Here is a 13,927-nt window from a genome sequence, read left to right on the forward strand (position 1 = left end):
CATTAAGAAGAATTGATTAAGCCAGAAGCCAGTGGCTCATGCCTGTAATTCTAGCTACTCAGGAGGCAGAGATCAGGAGAATTGCAGTTCAAAGCCAGTTGGGGCAGATAGTTCACGAGACCCTCATGAAAAAGGGCTGGTGGAGTAGCTCAAGATGTAGGCCCCAAGTTCAAGCCCCAGTACTGCAAAAACAAAAAAACAAGAGAAAGAATTGCTTAATTTAAAAATCAAAGCTACTGCCGAGTGCTGGTAGCTCACGCCTGTAATACTAGCTATTCAGGAGGCAGAGATCAGGGGGATCGCTATTCAAAACCAGCCCAGGGAAATAGTTTGAGAGACCCTATCTGAAAAAAACCCATCACAAAAAAAGGGCTGATGGAGTGGCTTAAGGTGTAGGCCCTGAGTTCAAACCCCGGTACCTCAAAAAAGAAAGAAAAGATTATAAGAGCAAGTTTAAAACCTGAGTAAGTAGACTTTTCATCACCTAAAATTTGTTTAAAGGACATCTGTCTCCTAAAAAGTCACTAGTGACATGCTTATGCTGGCATGCTTATATAGTCGCCATCACTGATAATACTCTGCTAAGATTGATTTTTCTGATCATCTTCTGTTAAGAGGTACAGTGAAACTGCCTATTTTCACCCTGAAGGTTTTCCACTACTGCCACCAGTAACAACTTTATTTTTTAAAACTCGGGGCCTTGAGCTTACCCGGCAGTTGCTCTACCACTTGAGCCACAGTCCTAGCCATTTTTGTTTTTAGATACTTTTCAAATAGGGTCTCACATTTATGCCCAGCCAGCCTGGACTGTTTTCCATCGTAGCTAGAATAGCAGGCATGTGCCATCACATTCAGCTTTTATTTATCGAGATGCAGTCTTGAGAACTTTTTGCCTGTGCTGGCCTCAAATCTTGATCCTCCCAATCTCAACCTACTGAGTAGCTAGGATTACAGGCATGAGCCACAATGCCTGGCTTTTTGGAAAGGGTTTAAAGCAGGATCTCTGTATGTAACCCAGACTGGCCTGGAACTCCAGATTCCTGCTTCAGCCTCCCAAGTGCTGAGATTACACGCATGTGATACTGGGCATCACTGAACTCATAAGTGGTGAAGTGTCTGAACTTCAACGATAGCCTTTGGTCAATTTCTTTGGCGGCAGCAGAGGACAAAGACAAGGACTGGAAATAGTCTCACCTTTAGGTGATCAAAGTAGAGGTAAAACAGTGTTGGAATGAATAGTCTGTGAACTAGGCAAATCATCAGCCTCCAAATAATCAAACTGGGGTTTGAAATGAGAGCTTTACACTCGCTAGGCAGGTGCTCTACCTCTTGAGTCACACCTCCAGCCCCTTTGCTCTGGTTATTTTGGATAGGGTCTTGCTTTTTGCCCAGCCTGGATTTTGATCCTCCTATTTTATACTTCCTGTTGTCACTGAGATGACAGATATATGACACCATACCCAGATTTTTTCTGTTGTGATGGGGTCTCAAACTTTTTCTCCCAGGTTGGACTTGAACTGCAGTCCTCCCTATCAGCCTCCCACATAGCTGGGATGATAGGTGCAAAATGACAAGCGTGTGCCCCTGTGCCCAGCTGAGATGGGGGTCTCCTGAACTTTTGCCTGAGCTGGCCTCAAACTGTGATCCTCTCAGTCTCAGCCACCCAAATAGCTAGGATTGCAGGTGTGAGCCACTGGTACCTGGCTCATACCTTTTTTACTGTGTTTCTCTACCTTGTGAGATTGTTTCCTAGGGAAGCAAAACAATAAAGCATTGCTAATGATACTGAAAACTTCACATATTTACTTAAGTTCTCAATTGGGTATTATCTCATTTCTGCCTTTTTAAACTCTACAAATTAACATGCACTCTCTTTTTTATAACCTCTTAAAGTAAACAGACCACAGGTTAAATTATATGTTTTTGTTTTGAGTTGTATTTATGCAAACATTTTATTTGCAAAATGAGACTAGTAGGTCTCAACCTGTGCTTTAAGTATCTTATGGTTTTCCTTCCCCAGCCCACCACCAACTTTTATTTCATGAATGTTTTTGCTTCTTAGATTGATGGGTCAACCTTGAGAACGATCTGCATGCAGCATGGTCCGCTGCTGACATTCCATCTGAATCTAACCCAGGGCACTGCCCTGATTCGATACAGCACCAAACAGGAGGCGGCCAAGGCCCAAACTGCACTGCACATGTAAGTGTTCTGTCCTGTGCCCACACAGACAAACACGCATGGAGATGCGAGTGTGAGTATTCTGGTTCGTGCTTAACAAAAGACATGCAAACACACAAACAGTGCCAACTTTTATGCATAGTCTTGGGTACTGAAGTGGCAGGTCTTTTCTACCTGAGTATGCTTACATTGTCCTGTGTTTATTACAGACTGATAATCAAAATTCCAAATGTAAATAATTTGTGAAGCAGTGGGTAAATTTTAAGTATATAAAACAAAGCCAACATTTGTGAAGATGTAAAACATTCTAAGTTTTGCCATTTTTTATGATAGAATCTAGCTGCTTCCTGTGGCCTCTTTGTAGACAATGATGAAATTTTGTGGTCTTAGAGGGGAACAGGGTTTTTTGACTGAAATAGATGAGACTAGATCAGACTTTGACCATCCCTGTCCCAGCTACTGTCAAACTGGGGGACAAAAAAGAGCTGCCTCCTGGTTGCAGATGCCATGATGAAAAACCACACACAAAGCAAGTGAGTGATGCTGAGACCCAGGTGCAATTCCTTCCCTGAGGTGGAGCAGCACTTCCAGGTGTCTGACTCTGACTTGCCCAATGCTCTGGGTGTGATTTTTTTATCCCACCCATGTGAGATAAAAAGATAAAAAGAAGTAACTTTTCTTCTCTTTTCTTTTTTAAGAACTTGAATTTTTAAGCGAACTTTTAGGCTTACAGCAAAATTGAAGGTGCAGAGATTTCCCATGTACTCCTACCCCTCCCTGAGCATATCTTCCCCCATTATTGGCATCACCTACCAGGAATGACACATTTGTCACAGTGATAAACATACATTGACACATAATTCCCCCAAGTCCATCATTTACCTTGGGGTTCACTCTTGGTATTGTATATTCTGTGAACTACGACAAATGCGTAATAACATGCATGCACCATCATTGTATCATTCAAAGAAGTTGCACTACCCTAAAAATCCTTTGTGCTCCACATTTCACCCTTCACACACACAATCCTTGATATCTAAGCTGTCTGGAATATGTGAACTCCTACCCCAGGAGGCATGGATACACAATACCCTCTGGTAGCTTTAACTGTCCTAAACTATGGCAATAGCCCATTGCTCTGCTCAGGTGACATGCGGGCTCTGAGCTGTAGGCCTATGATGATGAGTCTGTGATTCTACATTCTGAAATGCATCCAGGCAGCAACACCACCCCACATCCCCACCCCGGCTGCTTCCCTCAGACCCACAGCACTCTCTTTCTCCTCCCTCCAGGTGTGTGTTGGGAAACACTACCATCCTGGCTGAGTTCGCCACTGATGATGAAGTTAGCCGCTTTCTGGCTCAAGCTCAGCCCCCTACACCTGCAGCAACCCCCAGCGCACCAGCCGCAGGGTGGCAGTCACTAGAAACCAGCCAGAACCAGTCAGACCCCGTGGGACCTGCGCTGAACCTTTTTGGTGGGTCCACTGGGCTCGGGCAGTGGAGCAGCAGTGCTGGTGGCAGCAGTGGGGCCGATCTTGCTGGCGCTTCATTGTGGGGGCCCCCAAACTACTCTTCTAGCTTGTGGGGAGTCCCGACGGTGGAAGATCCCCATAGGATGGGCAGCCCGGCTCCTTTACTACCTGGTGACCTTCTGGGAGGAGGGTCGGATTCAATCTGAACTTAGAACTTTCAACTCTGACCTCGTGACCTTTTTTGGAACAGCAGCAGCACTAACTTGACCTTTTCGTTTTTTTTTTCAACTTGCAATAAATACATTTTTAAAAGGAAAAAAGAAAACGGAGAGAGAAAAAAAGGTGGGTCATTGACAGACTGTCTGAGCACATAGTTGCCTCCCTTATAACTTCAGTTTTTTCGTTTGGAATATGAATCCAAAAAGAGAACATATCACTCTTGAAATACTTGAATCATGAACGCCAACCTAGAAAGACAATGTGAAGCAAGTACACATACCATTTAAATTTAAACACAAAAAATTAAAAAAATTAGTTTCTAGTTTTTCACTTTTTTCATGTTATATGGAAGTTGTTGCTAAGAAACATATATACTGAAAAAAAAATAGCTTTTTAACTTTGTTTGCACTGGGTGTGTTTCCGTCCTTAGGTCTACCATGTTTGGGTGGGAGGGAAATTCAAAAGAATTGTTGGGGGAGGGGGGAGGGAAGACTTGACGGAGCCTCACTTTAAAAACAAAAACACAAAAACCTAAAAAAAAAAAAAAAAAAAGAAAAGAAAAAAAAAGGAAAACTATTGTGATTGGCTGGTTGATAAATACCAGTGTGTTCTGGCACATGTAACTGCCCAGGCATGCTCGTTCTGGTATGTGTGTGCACGTGTGTTCATGTGCGTTCACGTGCATCCTCCTCTGTCTCTGTGTGTGCCTGCGTCCTGCCCTCCCCCACCCACCCCAATTTCTCAGAAAGCTGCATTGCTGACAGTCCACAGGCTGGCTGGCCAGCCATCTGCTTTGATATTTTGTTTTCAACTATGAGAACACCCAAGCCTGGGGGAGTGGCTGCAACTCAAGCTGCTCAGTCAGGTGCATTGAGACAAAAAGTTCTTTTCAGCAATTAGAGCAGGAATCTCCTTTCCACCTGTGCGTTAACCTGAGCGTGAGGTTCTCTAGCTTTGCTCTTGACCTAGCCGTAGAGAGGAGCACTGCCAAGTCCAATAGTTGGAGAGCAGGAGGTACCTCTTGGGACAGCTGTGTGTTCATTTCTGTTTTTTAAAGTGACTGGCTGCTAGGCACATCTGCTGAGTCTCTGTTAAGTTTCACGCAGGCCTTTTTGTTAATTTGTATGGGAACAGAAGATAAGATAGTTTTTAGATTACGTGATGTTACAAAATCAGAGAAACTGTGTTCCCTTTTTCCTGTGTGATCAGGTATGAGAAACTCATAAAAAAAAAATCAGGTAATGCGAATTAAATATTCCTTTGGGTTCTCATTTTCATTTGATGGTAACAGAAAGCAGTAAGTTGTGAGCAGCCTCCTGGAAGCATCGCAGCTCCTCCCTCTCTGCTCCTCTCTCGCTGAGCGTTACCTGTGCCAGGCCGTGGCGTGTTACAGCACCAGGCCATCACTGACAGAAACGTTTACTTAACGAATGTTCTTAAACCAGTGTGTACTTCAAGCGTTTCCCTTTGTTTCTCTGTGTTGTGTATTTCCTGTGTATGTGGTTTTGCTTAGGCAGGAATAACTTAGCAAAGACTTTTAAGTATTGCACCTTTTTTGGTTTTGACCTCTTTTTTTTTTCTTGTAATGTTGCTTTTTTAATTTTGCTATTTAAAGACTTTTTTAAAGCATCAATGTAGTAGTTCTCTGGGCTAAACAGAGGGCAACATTTAATCCACAGTTATCACCAACATATATGTACTGTGTTGGAATCAAAATGTATCAAACTGCTTATTGTGAAGAGAGTGATAGCAGACCTGACCGGAACCCCTTTATACAAAGCAGATTTGGGGGGAGGGGGACATGTGCCGGTAATGCTAGCGCTTGTGTGGACGTCCCAGTCTGCATCATACTGTTCAACATGAAGTGCCCACATTCTGTACCAGCAAATACCTGCCCATTCCAGCCCCTGGTGGGAGCAGACCTCTACTGTCCTCTGTAACTTGCTGCTATTGAGGACAAGGGAGTTTTTCTTTCTTTAGCATCTTCAGTGAAGGACACAACAATGCCTAGCGTATTGTATTTGACTTTAGCTTGTGTCTGTGTGTAGGTAGGTGGATGGGTATGTATGGCAAAAGGCAAAAACAAATTATTCACATGCAAGTGGTTTTGTGAGGCAATGAATGGGAAGTTCTGTAGTCCTCTTGGCTCACCCTGTTGATTACAAACATAGCCTCAAAAGAGATCAACAGTCAGAATTCGAGTGAGGGCTGATGCCAGCCTGTGGGACCTTTTGAGGGTGAGTGGGCAACCTTGAGCTTGTAGCACTGGTTTGTTCTGCAGACACCTTATCCAAACTGACTGTACCCTCCTCCTGCTCTCTGGTTTTCATTGCCACCATGCCCCTCCCACCCCTGTTCCCTATAAAAAGTCTCCTTCTAACCCCACTGACTGCTCTCTGGAGCAGAGCCCTCCAGGTGAAGCACAGCTGTGTCCAGACATTACAGACAGAAGGCTAAATCTCAGTGTCCCTGGGCCACGAGCTCATCCCAAGGCTTCTGTAAGCCAGTAGGGACTGTCCACTGCCGCTCTTGGTTCACGGCCATGTCCTGCCCTGCCTCACCCTCTCCCCCTGCCTGTTGGGTCCTTGACCTGCACTATGGCTTAGTTGAGTTCCTTACGATACTACGGTGAAAGCCGGGTGCTAGAGCCCCTCTTGTTTACAAGACACAAATGAGGGATTTGAAATATGTAAAAATAAACATGAGAAGCTAAAACGTTCTTCCATCATAAGCTTAAAGGGAAAAAAAACTAAAAACTTTAAAAAAAAAAGACCAAAAAGTGCGTATATATATATACATATATACATATAAATATATATTTTAGATGAAGACTAACTCTGGGAGCATTTAACAGTGTTTTTTGTTTTTGTTTTTAACATTTATTTTCCTGCTTTAAAATTTGCAAGCATTCTCAGGAATTCTAGGGTAGGAAGCCAGTTTTTTGAAGATGGTTTATTTAACCGTATCTTATCCTAGATAGACGGCTGTTTCTTTCCTGTTAATAAACTTTTACAAGTTCCTGAAACTTCAAAAAGTTTAAATTTTTACTTAAAAAAAATAAAAAGTCTCCAAACATTATGGTCATACTGGGGATCACACATTTTAAAACACATATGAGATATTTTTTAAAAATCAATTTAGCAGCAACAGGTAAATTCATTATCTCAAAAACTGTGGGAGAAGGATTAAGCTTTATGACAGCTCTATCATGGACTCATTTGAAATCGTGTCACTGAATGGGAGAGGGTTTGCTGTACATGAATGGGAATACTGTCATGTGTTCCTTCCATGTAAGGCTAAACTAAAATCTCCCCAGCCATTTTTATTTTTTCAATGAACCCCTTCTCCCTGTCACTTCAGCCCCAGCAACAAAAGAAAGGAATAAAGAAAGAAACAACAGCTTAAAAAAAAAAAAGTGTAACTCTAATCTGTAAAATAGTACGGTTGGATTGCTGAGAATCTATGTAAAGAGTTAGGAAATAGAGGTTAATAATTTTGGAACAAATTTTAAATATAGGCATTACTAAAGGAAAATAATCTATGGACTATTCTATTTGTGAAGAATGTGTGTTTTACCTCCGTTTGTTACAGGAGGAGGAGAAACTATAGAAGAATCTAATAAGGAACAAGTGATTTTACTTTCTTAGCTCCCAGCTACTGTTGTGCTTATTTTAATTGCTGTTTTGAAGATCTGCTGCTTAATTATCCCCATCTCTGGATGGCAAAGGTGTGGAGTGTTTCCTTTTGGTTTTGGTGATGTCGAGTTCTCCTTTTGTGTTCCTTCCTGGGGCCAAGGGTCAGAATTCCCAAGCATGGCCACAGCTTCTTTCAAACATTATGCTTCCCAGTGGGAAAGAAACTCCAGCTCCACAGGTAAAGGGAGTGGGTGAGGTTGCTGCCTGCAATTTCTCTAAAACCGCTTTAGTGCCTTTGTACACACACCAGACATCCTAAGCAGGGGGCGTGTGTGTATGTGCATGTGGTCCAGTCACTCCATAGTTGCTAAGATACTTGCTCAGAAAGGAAATTAGAGTGGTTCTGGACAGGCTCCAGAGGCAGTGGGCTAAATGAAAATAAATAAACAAAAATCAAGGAAGCAGAAATACACTTTTATGTCTTGATAATGTGGAATGCCAAGTTCCTTCCTTGTGTTGTGTGCCCTTGTTAAGTGCGTTCACTTCTCCAGATGTATAATGGTGACAGCTGCAGTGATGGGAAAAGTCACTTTGAGCTGGGCAGTGGAAGGGTCCTTTTTTCCTGCTCCTGTGCTTCTTTATTGCCTCCTCCTACCCCCCCCCCAACTTTGTCATCTTGCTAGAAGCTTTGTGTTATTGGTTGGCAGTGACTTAAGGACAGGATTTAGTGAGGGTATCATGGAAGAGTAAAGGTCTTCTCTTTCCATGGTATTCTTTGGCAAATGCCATGTCTACCAAGAAGTTAGGGGATTTCAGTACACTTAGAAAATTCAGCAGGAGTATCCTCTCCTTCAGCACACCTGGCATATGTACAGAGGCTTGGTGGTCACCCTCATTGCATAGATTTATTTTGTACACGTTTTGGACATGTAAGTGTAAGCGTTCCATTTTGTACTAGCTTCTTTTTTTTTTTTTCCAAACACTTGGTTACTAGTGGCAAGAAGTGTGTACTTCTCATAAACATCACAGACTTGGTTTCTGTCTACCATATGAGTAGCCAAAAGAAAAGAAGCAAGCATGGGGAAAGGGATGTCTTCCATCAGACAGGGGACCTCTGCTGCCAGTGAGAGTGCCACGACTTCATTTAAGTGTTGAAAAAGCTGAAACATCTCCAACCCCCTAGTCCCTAACCCTTGAAGTTTTCCATTTACAACATTCACAGGAATGAATTTAGCACCCCAGCAATGCTGGTTCAATCCCCAGCACCAGAAAATAATAAAATTCCAAGCCAAATTCTTTTATCAGTGCCCCCCACCCCACATTCCTGCCACCCAGTGAGGCAGCATCATCTGTTTCTTGCCATTCAGTTGGTTCTACTGTAGCAACTGGATTTTGTGTTACTATGGCTTCTGAGGATTTTCTCACCTCTTCTGACATGAATGTAGCATAAATTAGCAATTGGTTCTTCCAAACTCCTGTGGGTTGAATGTGATAAATAAAGATATGCAAGGTAGTGGGGGGAGGGAGGAAGGGAGAGAAATTCTGCCTAAGAATTTGGAAGCGCCTTTATTAATGTATCTACTAGAAATTAAAAGTTCACAGGCTAGGGCTACTAACTTGCAGCAAATATTCACTCTCACTCTCACTCTCCTGTGTGTTTTGGCCAGTGCTGGGGATGAAACTCAGGGCCTAGCACGGGCTAGGCAAGTGCTGTATCTCTGAGCTCCACCCCAGCCTTCATGCTCAGTTTCACCCTCTTCTTGGAGATGTGTGTGTTTTGCAGGGCTAACAGCAGATTCCCTGTGGACCTCATGCTGTGCATTTTCTAATTTTACTTGTATTCTGCCGTCTTGGCCCTTCTCAGTATCTGCTGAGCAGAATGCAGCTTTTCTCTACAGTGTGAGCAGGATGTTTGCAGCAGGCTTGGCTCTAAAAGCCATCTCTAAGACTAGGGCACAGTTAAGTATTTGTGTAGAAAAGGTCCCATTCTTCCTAGTCCTCAGAGTTAAAAACAACATACAAAGCTTTGTCATTTATTGCTTTGGGTTGGAGTTTTTTGGGGGGTTTTTTTTGTTGGTTTTGTTTTTTTTATACCTATAATGTCTTCAACTAGGAATAAAGATACATTTTTACCTAGATAAAAGAAAAAAAATCAAACCTCTCCAGTATTTTTGTGAAGTTTTGTCACACTTCATGCCTGTGTGCATTAACTATACTTAATGTCACTATAAAAAAGTAATCCTGCTATCTGATTGTGTTTTTCCTCCTATGAGTGTCTCACTAAGGCAGCATGCAGTGGTGCAGCTGAGTATATTCTAGTGTGAACAGTGAATTGTCCATCTTTAGACTTCAATAGTCATTCAGAAAATAGGGTCCCCTCAAACCTTGTTACACATCATGTCCACCTGCTGTCCTCTTTGTCTAGAGGACAGAGTGTCATACATTTTAGAAATAGGCAACTATACAGAATGCTGACAAGAGCATCATCTCAGTCTTTAAAACACATAGAATATTACCTATTTTCCCTGCTTTCATGCGCACCCTATAAAATATGGTGTATAGGTTTATGGCCAGTGCCAAAGGTGTGTATATTTTCAGAGATGGTCTCATTGTCAATGATAGTATTTTTTTTTCTTGACCTTAAATTTGATAAAGAAGGTGGTCATATCATATTCTTTACATTTGAAATAATTATCAACCCCAAGAATCTATGAACATAGTAATAATAAAAATTGAATCTCAGTCCACACTGCCTCCCCACCCTATGTTGCCAAAGGAGGCCACGAACATCTGCAGGATGGTGAAGGGGAGGACGCAGGTCTGGGAGTGGAATGCTGCCCATGTCCCCATGCAAGGTCACTGCTAGATCCCTAGAAGTTAGCAAGCATTTCCATCATTTAAATAGTTTTTAAACTATCGGTGTCTTGTAATCTCCTACCACCACCACCACTACCCTCAAAAAAAGTAGCAAAGTGTTTGCCTGACAAAATTTAAATAGTTCCCTTTTCAGTCAACTGTACACCAGAAACAGTGCACCAGGAAATGGGTACTACTCTGACCAGAGAGAGGGTCTCTGCAAAGCTCAATCGTTGGTTCTTCATTGTGACAAACGTTTGTCTATTTGTGGGAGGGGAGAGGCCAGGTGCACTTCACAGGCAAGAAGTGTTCTATTTTAAATAAAGAAGAAACTGTTTCCCTAAAGCACTGTGTGCCTCAACTTAGTTTTCAAACTAGGAGTCATTCTTTGGAAATAAATTTCCTTACAGTTAACCCATTGCCAGCCAGTATCAGATAGTTGGGATGAGTTCTTCAAAAAGAGAATTTTATCTTTCCTGCTTTTCTTTCCCTCTCCTCCCTGGCTTCCTGGACCTCTTGGTAGATTGCGCGTTTCTTACTGTGGGGACTGGCCTCAGAGCTTTATAGCTGGGGGAAAGGTAGATGCTGAGTTGTCTGCCAAAAATGACAAGGGGGGGTATTAATGCAAAACAAAGCAGAAACCATGGGAGAGCCCATAAAAAGTCACTGGCCTTGTAAAGGTAGTACAGTTTCTTATCAAGTGATACATTCTAACATGGAGCTTCTTGCCAAGATTTTCCAGTTAGGATATAATAAATGTGTAAAACACCACCCAGTCATCCACATTAATTTTTTCAAGGAATCACTTAAATATAGTACTTCTGAATGTGCCTTTGTGAGTCCAGAGACCTTCTGTTTTAGGAAGAGGCTACCCATTGGGGTAAAAATAAAAAGATGGTCCACTTAGTCTTTAGGAAAGTCCAAGTTTGTCCTGGCAGCCCAAAGGCAGCTGTTGGATTTTCATTAGCCTCAATATTGCACAGTGTAGTCGTGCAGAAGAGATTCTGAGATGTGGGAGGGAGGTGACGAACTGCAAGTGCACAAATGCCAGGGCCAGGTTGGTCCAACGCAGGTTGGCTCTCTGCACTTGCATTCTCTAGTTTGCTTCATGTATGTGTGTGTCTGGCTGTTTGATTTTATGTTTTCTAAAAGCACTGGAGAATTGGAACATGGTGATATTTGTGTCCCATTCATGCATGTAAAGAAGGCGCTTCTGGCTTCTGCGTGTGTGGCACGGGCCCATTCAGTTTTACCCCTGAGCCTGTCCTGAGAAGGCCCTTGTTTTCCCAAATGCAAGTCACATCGTATTGCTGTTTATGCAAATTGGGTATTACACACAAGGAAAAAGGTTTTGAAAGAGTTGAGATTTAAGCATTTGTGAAAGAAAAGAGGAAAATTGGAAAACATTTTATTTCTTGAGAACTATTGTAGTTAAACATAGAAATCTGCCGTGTGTCTTCATTTGTTTTGATGTTTGTTTTCAACAATTCCACCTCTTCTCCCACTCCTTATCTTCTAAAGAAAAATCCAGTGAGTGCTAAGGGCCATTCCCATAACTCCTCAGAGCTCCCCAGGAGGAACAGGAAGCAGTCTCTGCCTAGATTCCTTCACTTCATTCAGGAAGACAAAGGGAGGAGGGGTGGCCGCCTCCAGTGCTTCCCTCTCATTCCTCTTTAATGGCCTTGAAATGTATTATTATGCAAATGTGAATTTTGATACTGAACTTAAGAAGAGGTTGTTGGATTTTTTCTTTTTTCAAAAAAAAAAAGGTCCATATGTGGTCATCATTGCTTCTTTATTTTGTAAAGTGAATTGTAACTATGCATTATACAAAAGGGGGGAGGAGGGCAGAGGGGAAGGAAGTCGCTTTGCATCCTTGTTCTCCAGTTTCTGTGTCCATGGTATCTCCACATCTGGAGAGGAAGGTGAGAGAGATGCACTAAGGTTGGCACAGTGTGGTCGGAAGAGACCTTCCAGGCTCTCACCCTAGCCAGCAGGTCTGATGGCCAGGCAAATTTTGGGGGGGGGGTCTGCAGTTCCTGTCCACCAATGTGGTTCAGGATTCTTGATCCTAGCCTTGCAGTGTTAATCCAGGGCAACAGTGGAGCCCCACAAGCTCCGGTGTTCTCTGGACAAAAGTACTCATCCTTCCTGAATCCAGAACTCTTTAAACTCAGGAAAACACGCCTCACTCGTGCTGACCTTAACGTTCATCTTCATGTCAATTTTGAAAGCTCCTCCTCTGCTTTTTAATTTATCTTTCTTCTTTTTTAATCATTGTTAAGTGGATGCACTCTTAATCATGAGGAAACTCCTCTCTAGGGAAAAGGAGCGTTGCCTGCTGTTGCTTGGCCAACAAAAAAGGCTTCCCTTCCTCCTTTGCTCTCCCTCAGCCGTGAGTGCTCTCTCTGCTTCCCTTGATTATTGCGTTTATTACACTAGACATAGCTGGCAAGCAGAGAGGTATCTGACACAGGAAGGCCTACATACATCCTCTGCTCTAACAGAGCTCCTTTGTTGATCTTGACTGTGACAAACCCTCATTGCTCTGTTACAGCATCATTTGCGACACACAGTTTCCTAAGTGAGAGATTGTCTGGCTGTATTCAGTGTTTTCCACGCAGCAGTTTTTGTTGTTGATGTTCACAGTACTGTAATGAGTAACAGACTTGATCACAGTCTTCTCGTGCTTGTGCAAGGCTGCATAGGCACTATCTTATCAGGGTTCCAATCTGTTAGATTGCCTTTAAACAAAAATAAACAAAAAAGTTAAATCCTGACGTTTCAACTTAAACAGAACAATACCTCGAGGTACCTTTCCCTGCAGTGTAAGCCCTTTTCTTCTGTCTCTCTGACATCCGTGGATTTTCCTTTACAAAATATGGATGTGTAAATAGCAGGGTAACTTTGAAAACATTTTCTTTGCTGTGAAAGTAACCCTAAAATATGATATCTTGCATTTTAAGCCATCTGAAGTTTCACATCTGAATTCTTTCATATTTAAGAAGAAAGGACAGAGGAGGTTGGCAGAGTGAATTTCCTTTTGTGGTAGGGCTGTTCTCACACAGTAACAACAGACCAGTGGCTAAATCCTACCCTAACTAGGTGCCATCTATTCCAGCATCCTAGTTCCGGGGTGGAGAATATCTGAATTTCTCTCTTCCAGAACATCTGTCCCCTCCAGGGACTCCAGAAGGTTTTGTACTCAAGACCTTGAGCTCTCAGTCTTCTACACACAACACACACACACACACATGTCTCCAGTACCATTCTGTAATTCACAGGGGGATTTAATCCCCGGCATTTCAATTTGCACTATGGCCTTGTTATCTTGTGATGCTCTGGAAATACATTGATTTCTGACTTAAAAGGAAACTCAAGTAAAGAGACATGCAAACAACCCTGAAATCTGAAAGCCCTGTGCATCCTCAGCTCTTCCTCCCTCTGTGAGGCTTAAAGCTGACATTTGTCAAGGGAGACACATTAAACACATGCTGCTTAGAGGGTGCCTAGATCTGGGCCCCTGTGAGGCAGGGTTGGAATGGATCGTATTGAATTGCTT

The 13,927-nt window shown here is 42.6% G+C and overlaps 1 protein-coding gene across 11 annotated transcripts in view; it reads left to right on the forward strand.

Annotated features, from left to right (window-relative positions):
• Positions 1-4,611, forward strand: part of Tnrc6b (trinucleotide repeat containing adaptor 6B) — a 232,192-nt gene extending 227,581 nt beyond the window's left edge. For all 11 annotated transcript variants that reach the window (XM_074084538.1, XM_074084540.1, XM_074084541.1 and 8 more), the window contains 2 exons: positions 2,063-2,202; positions 3,474-4,611. In XM_074084538.1, coding sequence (XP_073940639.1) covers positions 2,063-2,202; positions 3,474-3,861 — 528 coding nt within the window. In that variant the 3' untranslated portion in view covers positions 3,862-4,611. The remainder of the gene's footprint in view (positions 1-2,062; positions 2,203-3,473) is intronic.
• Positions 4,612-13,927: the final 9,316 nt, after the last annotated feature.

The sequence above is a fragment of the Castor canadensis genome, chromosome 8 (genome assembly GCF_047511655.1).
Source record: "Castor canadensis chromosome 8, mCasCan1.hap1v2, whole genome shotgun sequence".
NCBI classification, from domain to species: domain Eukaryota; kingdom Metazoa; phylum Chordata; class Mammalia; order Rodentia; family Castoridae; genus Castor; species Castor canadensis.